The sequence below is a fragment of the Ursus arctos genome, unplaced genomic scaffold, assembly GCF_023065955.2.
Source record: "Ursus arctos isolate Adak ecotype North America unplaced genomic scaffold, UrsArc2.0 scaffold_9, whole genome shotgun sequence".
NCBI lineage: Eukaryota > Metazoa > Chordata > Mammalia > Carnivora > Ursidae > Ursus > Ursus arctos.
The window spans coordinates 60,538,335-60,551,085 of NW_026623111.1; the positions used below are offsets into that span (position 1 = coordinate 60,538,335).

General features: G+C 38.9%; 1 protein-coding gene across 2 annotated transcripts in view; it reads left to right on the plus strand.

The window, feature by feature from the left end:
• FRAS1 (Fraser extracellular matrix complex subunit 1) overlaps positions 1 to 12,751 on the plus strand; it is a 407,808-nt gene that overhangs the window by 279,200 nt on the left and 115,857 nt on the right. For both annotated transcript variants that reach the window (XM_048211952.2, XM_026509896.4), the window contains 2 exons: positions 4,015 to 4,193; positions 8,785 to 8,901. In XM_048211952.2, coding sequence (XP_048067909.2) covers positions 4,015 to 4,193; positions 8,785 to 8,901 — 296 coding nt within the window. The remainder of the gene's footprint in view (positions 1 to 4,014; positions 4,194 to 8,784; positions 8,902 to 12,751) is intronic.

The window sequence follows — 12,751 nt, forward strand, 5'->3', positions numbered from 1 at the left end:
ACAAACCACATGAGACTGTTGACTCTGGGAAACTAACTGAAGGTTGCAGAAAGGGAGGTGGGTGGGGGAATGTGATAATTGGGTGAGGGGCATTAAAGAGGGCAGGTGATATGATGAGCACTGGGTAATATTCTCAACTAATGAATCATTGAACATTATATCAAAAACTAATGATGTATGATACCTTGGCTAATTGAATTTAAATTAAAAAATAAAGAAAATAAAGAATTACTATAATTATAAAATAGTTGGTCTAGCTGGGGTGTCTTTTATTATAGTTGTGTAACTTTAAGGAAGGCAAGTGGACCTCTTTGAGCCTTAGGGTTCTTTGAAAGGTTAGGCTAGATAATTTTTTAACTTTTTATTTTAAAATAATTTTAGACTTACTGAAAAGTTGCAAAAATAGTACAAAGAGCCCTTGAATACCCTTAATCTAGCTTCCCTCAATGGTAACATCTTACAAAACAATAGAACAATTATCAAAACCAGGAAGCCAACATGGATACAATGCTATTAATTAAACCACAGACCTTACTCAACTTTGCGTTCTTTTATCCACTGATTTTAAGCTCGATAATGTTTAAGCCCTTTTCAGCTCTAAAAATCTTTGACTCGTTTGATGTATTAAATTCTCTACCTTTATCTTGATCATTAAAAGCCAAAAAATTTAATTTCCTAGAGACAACACAATATTCCAATATTCAGTTTAAGTCTTAAACAGAACAATGTTGAATTAAATCATTATTTAAGCATTTCAGCTTGATAAATGCCATGTAGGCTTGCCTGTGACCCTTTCCTACTATAACTCTCTTAATTAACTTCTTCCTATGAACATAATCCTCTTTCTGTGTGTCCAGAGCCCCCTATTAGTAATAATCAAATCACATTACCCTTAAGAAGCACTCAAGAGTGAAAAAGGTGGTGGGAATTGGAAACCCACTTAACACCAATCTGCTCGTCCATCTATCGCAGTGGTGTGAATCTGTGGAGCCCCTACCCCTTGCCACCCCAGCTACTATGTACTCCCTCATCACTTTAGAATGTTCCAGTTTGGGCTTTAGACTTTTTGTGAAGACCTGACCATGGAACTGAACCAAATGTAAATTGCTTGTGTAGTGAATGCATAACAGACCCAAGTTCCACCACTTGCAGACTCATCACTGTTCTCAAACATAAGTGTAGACAAGCTGATTAATACTTTTACCTTTAGCTACTTCACAAGCATGAAAGTAAATTTAATGAGATGGTTTTAATGAAGTAATCTAAGTATCATTTGAGGGAAAATCTGACTTAATCCAATACATTGCCAACTGTAAATTACTTAGCATTGGGTAAGAAAGCTTTAATACAAATTCTCTCAACCCCAAAATAATTCATGGAGATTCCAGTGAGATTCTAATTCTTAATACCTGTCCAATTTCCCCTTCAGAATTCTTGATTAAACTGTAGACTTCAGAATTAAGGAAATCCCAAGTAGAGATTGTTTCGTTTTTTAAACCTAGACTGTTCTGTAAGCCCGGATTTCTATCTATCTAGAGGCTCAGCTCCTTGTATTTGTCATAATAAAAGCATAGGTAAGGTACTACACCAAAGCTCTCACCTTGCTGGGGTGAACCCCACAAAGTACTGCTATTTCTCCCTGTCTCCTCTTGGGCTTGTCACAAAGGCACTGGGTATTCAACAGACCCAGTGCTGAGCTTCCCTCCACCCCGCTCACCCGTCAGCGGCATTGCTGCCCTTCCTGTCACTAGTATGATTCTTGGATGCCTCCTCATCTCTCACCCTTCACAACCACAGTGTCAAGTTCTGTTGCTTCCACTTACTTAGTGACTCTCATGTCTGTTTCTTTCTTTCCAAGCTTACTTCCGTTGCTTTAGTTCAGGATCCCATCGGTCATCTGGATTTTGCTGTAGTCTCCCAATTGATCAAACTGTCTACATAAATAATTAGAATTACTATTATTACCATTTTTATAAAATAAAATTCAACCTCTTTAATAGGTCTTTCATAGGCTCCTTGTATTCTGATCATAGATGTTTTGTGTTCTAAGTCAGTTCATGCCGTTCACCTACTGAAATCTCACAGTGGCTCCCGGTTGCCTGTGGGGGACTGATCTCAGGGGTAGGAACTGCATCTTGCTTATCTTTGAATGCCCATCCCTGAAGGGTCTAGCATGATAGCTTGCACCTAACAGGTACTCAGTCACTATTATCTAAGTTGAAATTAATGGAATTAGCCACTATCCTGTGGTTCCTGTTAATCTGCATAAATGGCAATTGTTTTTAATCTGAAAAACAGGTTTATTTCATTAGGCCTGGTTAGAAAAATTCTGCTTAGTTTTTCTATTATAAAGAAGAACAGCTAGGAAATTAGCATTTGAATATTTTCTGTTTTTCTACTCTCCACATTTTCATTGTAGAAATCTACTTTCAGAATATTTTGCAGCTGTGCTCACATTCCTAAATGATCTACACCCTGGAAAAGCATTTTTATTATGAACAGAGGTTGAACCAGGGAGAGGCAGCTAATGGAATTTGTGATTTAGGTATAAATGAGAAACAATACTAAAAAGAAACTAGAGCGAGTTGATTCTACATATGATTTTATAAAGACTATTGATGGTTTTTTTCTTACTTCAGTATTTCATCACCATCCAGGATACTGTGATCATTTTGGATTTGAGTTTAGTGCATATAAATATTAGAAGCAATATTTCCTTCAAGTAAGAAAATTGCTCTAGTGTAATCAAAGTGTGTTTTCGGTTGTCCAATATGTCTAGTATATTTAGTGTACTAAAATCTGGGTTTCCTGCTAGAGAACCTCTCCCTCCCTCCCCTCCTCTTCTATTCCTCCTACCATCTAAGTGGTGTGGAGGCTTCTTTCAGTTTTATTATTAGATGCATTTTCATGAGAACCTGGCTTCTGTTGTTAGTGGTTCATCCATTCCCTTGTTTGGTCTACGCTTGAGGGCATATTATCCTGTGAAATTTTAACTGTTTCCATAACACCTCCGTATTTGCAATCTCACTCTCAGAAGATAGTAGCTTCAGGTGAGGAACCAGCGATAGAAACAGATTGGTGGTGGTGGTGTTTAGATTTCGGTTTCCTTGCTTCAATTCTAATGAAGTCCAAGGAATAAGGGAGGAGAAAACAAGATCAGTTATTTAGGAGGATAGATACTGGACTGTGAACACAAAATAACCATGCCTGGAAACAGGTTCACGACTGAGAATATGAACTTCAGATTCAAATCTCAGCTTCTTCATGTACCATTTGTGAACTCGAAGAAGTTACTGAACTTCTCTGAGTCTAAAGAACTTTCTTTAAATGCAGATCATAATAGCATCTTCAGAAGAATCAAATAACATAATGATAAGGATGACCAATATCCTTTTTAAGTACCCATGAAGTATGTACTATTCTCATTTTGCCAATAGGAATAAAGGCTCATAAAGCCTACATAAAGTTCATGCAGTTGGACGTGGAGCTGGGTTTGAACCATCATATAATGTGCTTTGTGCAGTCCCTGCCATAGGCATCCCAGGGCCAGCTAACATTATTTCCACTGTACAGAATTCTCCCAAGAATAACTCTGAATTTTTTCAAATTTCCCATTGTGTTTACACCAAAAACTTCCTGGTTAGAAAGCATTTCCTGCTACACAGAAAGTTGTAGATAAAATGAATCCATCCAGTGCCCTGTATTTGAATATTTGTTTGCTGTATTCATGATTTTATGTGACTTAATAGATATAGTTAGTAACTTCATACATGAATTGCCCTTGAATTACTTTTAGTGTCTTTTAGCTGAAAGACTGGGAATTCGGTGTCTGAAGGTGAATTTCATGATGTCTATTGAATTCTGTGTTAACGTACTTTCCTTCGCCTTAGATTAAAAATAAAGAAGTTCATAATTTCTGTTAAAAAAAAAAAAAAGGTAGTAGACAAGAAGATGAGAGCTCTGACTTACTTTTACTTTTCCCAGAGATCCTCACTAACTGTGTGGCTTTCCTAGGAGAGGTAGTCCTTCTGGTTGATATGCCTGCAGACAGCCCCGCAGAGGAATGGCAGCACCTGCCTGATGGGAGGACAGCAACTCCCACCAGCACCTTTACCCAGCAAGACATCAACGAAGGCATCGTGTGGTACAGGCACTCGGGAGTCCCAGCCCAAAGTGACTCCTTCCTCTTTCAGGTACCCTCCACTCCCCACTGACATGTTTTCTGATGTCTGGATGGTCTGACGAAAACCATTGCTGTTATTTTAAACAATTCTGGTCATTATCTGTGTTGCCTCGACGTCAGATTTGGGGGGAGAACAAATATAATTAATAGCACTGAGAGGTTTTTTTTAATCTCCTGATTCAGTCTTACAATATCTCTACAAGCAGAGTCATCCCATGGCAAGGAGTTTATAATAGATAACGGCCAAAGTGTTTAGAAAAAAAAAATGTTTTCAAAATATTAAAGTGCCCTATGGAGGAAAAAAATATTTCAAATGTTTTTGGAACATTTACCATCTTCTGATAAGATCAGAGGCTTAGCAGCCAAACCCAGTGGGTTCATATTTCAGTTTTGCCATGCACTAGCCATACAACTTTGGGAAAATTACTTTGGCGAAATCCTTGTGCTTCATTTTTCTCCTCTGTAAAATAGAACTACTATGAGGATTTAATGAGTTAATACAGATGGAACACGTAGAATACTGCCTGTCGCTATGTACGGGTTCGTTACTACTGTTTGTAAAGATTGCTCAAATACCAGTGCTATAGACTGAAGGTCTATGTCCCCCTGAGATGCGTATGTTGAAATCCTGCCCCCTCCCCGTACTATGGTGTATGGATGTGAGACCCTTGGTAGGTGATTAGGATTAGCTGAGGTCATGAGGTCTGTGCTCTCATGAATGGGATTAGTACACTTACAGGAGTCATGAGAGAGCTCGCCTCTCTCCCCTCCTCCCTGCCATGGAGATGCAATGAGAAGTCAGTGGTCTGCAACCCAGAAAAGAGCCCTTACCAGAACCTGGCCAGGCTGGCACCCTGCTCCAGACTTCCGATTTCCAGAACTGCAAGAAATAAGTTTCTTTTGTTTATGAGCCACTCAGTTTATGTATTTTTGTTATAGTAGCCTGAGCAAACTGAGACAAACAGACCACAGAAGCTGTCAATAAATTAAAGAACAAGGGGCGCCTGGGTGGCTCAGTCGTTAAGCATCTGCCTTCAGCTCGGGGCATGATCCTGGAGTTCTGGGATCGAGCCCCACATCAGGCTCCTCCTCTGGAAGCCAGCTTCTTTCTCTCCCACTCCCCCTGCTTGTGTTCCCTCTCTCGCTGGCTGTCTCTATCTCTGTCGAATGAATAAATAAAATCTTTTTTAAAAAATTAATTAATTAATTAAAGAGCAAGAAATTATATTGAGCGCATTCTCTGGCACTTACCAAATACAATTAGAAGTTAATAATAAAAGGGTAAACAAAAAATGCAAACCATTTAGAATTTTTTAAATAGTCTCCTAAATAATTACTCATTCTAAAAGGAAATCAAAACAGCAAACTATTAAGAAATGTTGATGTGGAGGAAATTGCTTCTCAAAACTTAAATGATGTGGACAAAATAATACTCAGAAGAAAATTGATGGCCTTAAGCTCTTATTATTGAGCAGAAACACATGAAAATGAATGGGCTATGTGAAGCCACAGAACTACAGGGAAACCTAAGGAAAGCAAAGGAAGGAATTCACAGAGATAAGCAGAGGAATTGATTTAGTATAAAATGGGAGAATTGATAATGAGTACAAAACCCGAATCTTGGGAAAGATCAATAAAATTAGACAAACCTATGTCAAAGGCAATTTGGAAATAAAGAATTGAGTAGAAGTACAGAGGAATGAGGATCTCTGAATGAGAAACAGCAGTGAAACATAGATACAGAAAAGAATTCGGGAAAATATCAGAGAAAATATAAAGAAGCCCTCGTGGTGGGTCAGCAGTCAAAGCGGGGTCGCAGACCCTCTGCATCTGAGACTTTTCCTTTGCCCAGGAATCCATCTGGGGATAAACTGGTGCGATAACTCACCTTGTTAAAATCACCACCCATTCTGTTCCTGAGGCCTGGTGTGCACATCTTCATCGCCTGACTAATTTCTATTGTGTAAAAGATGTGCTTTTCCAGGGAGCAGATTGAACTAAACTTGGAAGGCATCAAAAGGAGATGATACTGAGCATATGGAATGTCCAGTGAGTGAGCAAGCCTCGTGGGCCCTTTGCCAAGTTAGCTTTTTCATTTTTAGTTCCCGGGGACCACACAGTCCTCAAAGCATGAGTCAGAATGGAGGCAAAGACCTCAGTCATAAGAAGGCACCTCCGCAGACTAAAATCCTCAGATCTGCCTTTGCCTTTATCGGTGTCAGGACGAACATTCTCTCTACGGAGCACTTCGCTGGAAAGGGAGTCTCGGTACCTGCTCAGAATGATATTTGATTGCTTTTGCAACTTGGTTACTAAATGGGTAATTATAAAGAAGCAGAAGTTACTGATTTTTTTTTTAAACAAACTCGCTAGAGTTTAAGACATGTAGCTGAACATTCTTACTTAGAAAGTGGCTCCCTTTGGAGAGTCTTCACACATTTTCCTCAAGATGTGTTTAGAACTCCCACCTGAAATCTTCAAAATCTATGGGATTTTCTTTAGAATATCCTCAGTAGTGACAGTCTATCATCCTTTGGAAGCTGATTTTTAAAAATGACCGAAGAGCCAAAAGTCAGTCAGAGTCCTGTCTGGTAAGAAGAGCAGTAATTATTTTTGGTTAAAACAGGGAGCAATTATGAAGTTACAAGCTCAGTTTCCTTCGGTGATTTGTGAACTGTCTCTGAAGGCATTCCAAAAAGTGTATTTTGAACACTGACAGCATCTTTATTGCAAATGTGAAACAACTCTCTGAGATTTTCTCCTGGATGTGAAAGTTCCAGTGTGTTTTCAAAGTCTCATTGTTTTATAGGCTTACCTCATATTTTGATTTGAAGTGACACAGACACTGTAGCTATGTGCTAAAATAAATGGTTGCAACTTCTCTCATTCATCATTTTAGTGTCCCTGAAGGATTTTTAAACTAAAAAAGATGCTGTTCTAACGATTCTTCTCTTTCTTCCCTTCTCTTTTCTTTCTTTAAAGCAGAAAATGCAATACAATGAGTTGCATGGATTTAATTCTATTTTAATGCTGATGTGCTGTCATGAGCCATCAATGCATCCCATCTGTTACTTTGCACGTAAAACTTGGGATTTATGTAATGCAAGTGGCATTAAAAAACAGAGCATGGCATAGTGAGAAGAAAGCATGCACATTTGCATCATTTGGGGCGTGGGAAGGAACTCTGACTTTGGTCTATTCAGATCACACTGAAATAGCCTCAGGAGATGTGATATGAAAAGACCAACACATTTCACACCAGTATCTTTACTAAGGAAGCTAGAAGTGATTCCCGTGCTTGGTAATATGTCCGCATTTCACTACCTACACAGCGTTCCATTCTTTTTCTTAGAAAGATAAGAGTGTATTTTCCCCTTTCTAAAGCTTCCAAATTGAGCCATCTCAGTCAGTAGGAAGATCATGAAGCTCCTGACCTGGTTAAACACTGACCCTTTTGACTTTATGACTTTGACACCTTGCTCAACTTTTTTGACCTTCAGTTTCCTCATCTTTAAAAGAGGAGATAATACCTACTTACTTTGTAAGTAGATAAGTAAGTAGATAAGTAAGATAACTTTTGAAAAGTAGGTAGTATGGTGCTGAGCCCATAATAGATGTTAGGGAAGTATAGCTATTGCTATTAAATTATTCATAATGACACACTATAAAGAGGTCTTCTTGAAAACATGTAGATATTCCGAAACTTGATCTCCAGGCCTCTGATGGGATCGAGATAGAGAAGACAGTTTTTCTGTTGGGCATAACTTGAGAAGACACAGAGAAAGGACTGCCATTCCTGCTTTTTTCTCAGAATTGACAGAACCCCGCCCCCTCTCCTATGGAATTATTGCAACTACATAGGGCCACACAGAACTTAGCAACTCTTGTAACAAGCCTAAGGTGGAGCAGACAACAGAGAGAGGGAGGGCTTAAGGGGGCAGCTGGGAAGCACTGAGGGAGGGGAGAAGCTACTGCATAGGCAAAGCGTCATTTTCAGCATTTTTGAAGCAAAAAGAGGTTGATTTTATGACTCATCTAATTGTAAATGTTATTAATCTCGCTTTACAGTGACGAGGCTGAGATTTGTCATTTGTAATCTAGGTGTACGTATCTGTGCTGGGTAAAGTTTAAAGAAGTAGAATAAAAATCACATACATAACGTGTGCTATATATGCTTATAATGAGACATGTAGCAATCAAACATCATGTTTTCAAGAATGTTTAATGAAATAACAAAACATCATAGTATTATGTTAGGTAAAAATATAGAACACATAATTGTATCTAAAGTTTCACGTATGCATAGAAAGCAGATTAAACTGAAATGCATCAATATGTTAATAACTTCTATTTTTACTCAGTGAAATTCTAGATTTTTTATTTATTTGTCTTTCTCTGCATTCTTAGAACTGCCTAAAATGATTACATGTTTTTTATAATCAGTAAAACATTAGCATTAAAATGAAGAGCAGAATGCAAATTATAATGCAAAAGCACATAGACTTCAAAGACAGATGGTTTAAAGGGGGAAAAAATAAACGTGCACAAGCATGCCATGCCCGACAGGCTGAGAGGCTCACCAGTATGACGTTTCTTTTCAGGTGTCCAGTGCCACAGATGCCCATATGCATCTGGAGAGTCGCACATTCAACATCGCGATCTTACCACAGACACCTGAAGCGCCCAAACTCTCTCTGGGAGCGTCTCTCCATATGACTGTGAGTTGGGTGGGAGGGCTCGTGGTTTCTCTTTGGAGGAGGCACGCTGATGGGGTTTAATAGAGTGTCCTGCTTTTGTATCTGGTGAATGCCTGGCTCAGAACGCGGACTCTGGGGCCAACAATAACCAGCCTTGAGAACATATTTCTCATTGACTTAAAAAAGAAACTTAAAATTCCAGAGCAAAGGAAAGGTTGTGTGGAATCTATCGCAACCTCCCATCCATTGCTTCTGCCCTTTTTGTAGCATCCTAGACAGTCACAGAGTCTCTCCTTGAGTAGTTGGAAAGAGTTTCAAACTTGTGTCTATGTAATCAATACCATTTGGATATAATTGTTCAGTCACTTATGGCTCCACCTAGCCGGAGAAACTGTCACTCTATGTTTTAGAAGCCCTATGGGAAGTTTTTGTTTTTGTTTTTCTATTAAAAAAATTTCCTGGAGAAAGTAATGCCTTTGCTCTATCCAGAGAAATAAGTACCAGTTATCCAAGTGCAAGTCTGAGGGGCAAGCGGGAAGAACAGAGAAGTGAAGGTGAAGGGCACTACCAGATGTAAGAACAGCGCATACAGAGACACAGAGGTGAAAGACAATGGGGTGGTTGGGAAAATTGCCAACAGTCCGATTAGACTGGAGAACTTAGGGGGGCAGAGGAGGAGTAGTGAGGACCTGGAGGTTCATGAGCTCATCACAGAAGGTCTTATGGGCTGTGTAGGAAGGAGTGTGGGCACATGGAAAGGTTTGAAGCAACACGACAGCTAAATTAGTACGTGAAGCTTAGTTCAGACAATTAGCAGCTCCACTGTAACCCCATGTCTAGGGGTATGTAAAGCCGGAACCCCTGTTCTAGACAGAGCCACAAGCATATGAGACCTTGTAAATTAATCATTAAGGAGTCACATTTTAGTTAGTGCCCACATAATTACACTCCAAAATCGTGTATCAGCCCTGAGCCACAACAAAGAGAGCAGCTATAGTTTTAGAAATTATGGGTCTGGGGCATGACAGAGACATAAAGGGGGAAACAGAAAGTTTTTAATGAATAGCTGGTATCGGCATTTCCACCATAAACCATAATTTAAAGAAATCATAATTCAGCAGCACTATAAAGTCTATAATTCATCATTCTGACTGGAGGAACTTGGATCAGAATTTTCTGTAAAGTGTAAAGAAAAATGTGCATACACATTTCTTGCCAAATGCTAATGCAGTGTTATTTTGAGTTTAGAGGGGAAAAATGGGCCAGGAGCCAATGAAGATGGCGCCATTCCCACTATGTTGTTGTGGACCTCTAGAGACTTCTCAAGTTACTTAACCTTTAGGGTTTCAGGTTGCATGTTTGTAAATTAGATCTGTCTTGTCTAATTTAGGATATCACAAAGGTGAGTTTACTGTAAAATGTGATTAGCCCGTTCTCTTATTCCTTAAAATATACACAGTTTGTATTTCTTTTGACATTAATTGGGGCCATTACTATAGGGTATACTTGTAACCTGTGACAAAAACACATTTTCTATTCAGGGATTTGGACTCACCTAAACACACAAGTTTTACAAATATTTGGTAAATACATTATGAATATATATGTTAGATACATATATGGTATATCCATACATGTGTTTAAGGGTAAGAGTCCACCTCTCCAGTTATTTAGTCATTCAGATAAACACTTTTGAGCCCCTGATTTATCCCAAGTGCTGCAAAATACATTGGAGATTCAATGACTGCAAAACACAGTCTCTGTTCTCAAGCAACTTAGAGTCTAAAACAAGCAAATAAGTAAGCAATAACAATACAGTGATAAATACCATAGGGAGACACCTAATCCAGTAGGGCGTGGGGAAATCATGGAAGGCTTCCTCTTGGAGTGAACTGAGCTGGTTGAAGTGTAAATTATTTCTAGAGCATGGTCTCAAATTTCAGCCTGCATTAGGATCACAGGGTTTGTTAAATCACAGATTACTGGAGCCCACCCCAGAGTTCTCTAATTTAGTAGATCTGGTCTAGGGCTGAGAATTTGCATTTTTAACAAGTTCCCAGGTGATACTGTTGCTTCTGCTCTGCTCACCACACTTGAAACCCCATTTATCTAGACTACAAATAGGGGAAAATTCATTTCAGGAGATGAGCAGCAGGTGAAAAAAGTGAGAGACACAGGAGTACATGACATGTTTGAAGAATTACAGAGAGTTCAGTTGGCCAGAGCATAAATCCCTAGGTGAAAAAGAAACCAGAAATGAGTGTCAGATCATAGAGGACCTTACAGATAAGATGAAGAGTTTCCATTTTGTCCTGAAAGGATGTTTTTGGGCAAGGAGGATGCTGAAAGATTCATAGCAGAGAGGGGGGCATGCTCAGATTTTCAATTTAGGAAGATCATTCTGCCGTAGTGTAAAGAACACCCCACATGGCGTCCGGACAGAGAACCAGCAGGCCAAGAAATAGGCTGTTACGATCATCTAGAACAAGAAGGGTTGGTAGCATGAACTGCATGCAGTGGCAATAAGGATTAAGAGTTAGTGAAATCTCAAAGAGACACTGGCATACCCGTGTATATTGCAGCATTGTACATAATGGCTGAGAGGCAGAACCATCTTAAACGCCCTTCAGGAGATACATAGATAAAGAAATCGTGTTATATACAACAGCGGAATATTATTCAGTCTCAAAGAAGAAGGAAATCCTGCCATGCTACAGTATGTATGAACCTTAAGGACATTATCCTAAGTGAAATAAGGCAGTCACAAAAGGGCAAATCTTGCATGATTCCACTTATGTGAGCTATCTAAAGTAGTAAAACTTTTAGAAATAGAAAGTGGAATGGTAGTTGCCCCTGCAGGGGTGGGGAGGTAGAGGTAGGGAGAGGGAAACGGGAAATTGGTTTTGTTCAGTGGATGTGGAGTTTCAGTTTTGTAAGATGAAAAAGTTCTAGACATCTGTTCCACAACGATGTGTATATAGTTAACACTACTGTACTGTATGAAGTGGTTAAGACAGTTAAAAAAAAAAAACACAACAGGGAGAGATTAAAAGATATTTAGAGCCATAGTGGTCAATTGGTTATAGGGAGAGGGTAAAACAGCCCAGTTTCTGAATATGTAAAGATGCCATTCATTAAGATCGGGAATGTATGGGGACTCCGGGGGAGGGGAGAGGTGGAAGACATGATGAGTTCAGTGGGATGCACTTGTAAAAGGTGTGCCTATTAAGGGCTGGCAGAAGATCAGTAGATATTCTCTGTGGGAGATAAACCTCGGAGAATCATTAGTGGAAAGTAGTGGTTTAATCCTCGGGCCTGAGATTCCCCCGGAAGATTGCATAGAGTAAAAAGCAACATAAACAAATACCTGCCTAAATGGAAATTTGTTCTGTGGCCTTTCTATAATGTTCTTCTTCATCAAATCTGATCCTTTAAATGGTATCTTATGATTTTGTTTGTAGTGTTCCATCAGAATTATGTGCATGCATACATGTATAAGATGTATACACATATGAATAATATTATAAGATATATATAAACATGTGAGATGTATACATTTAGGAGACATATCAAATTTGGGCAAGGAGATCTGTAAACATGCATATTTGCCAATAAATAGGATAGCATAGTGTGAGATTCAGCAAATAAGTTAATAGATTTACATCAACTCAGTTTTCCAAGTAATCATCCACCATTTGATTTAGAAGATCCTTAAGGACAAAATCTTTAATTAATCTTGGTATCTTCCTCAGCATCTCACACAATGCCTCATATAAAAGTAGTTGCTTAGTAAATATCTGTTGACTAAATGAATCATTTTAGACCTACTTTCACATAGCTAATAATTCCCTAAACTGTATCACCTTCAAAT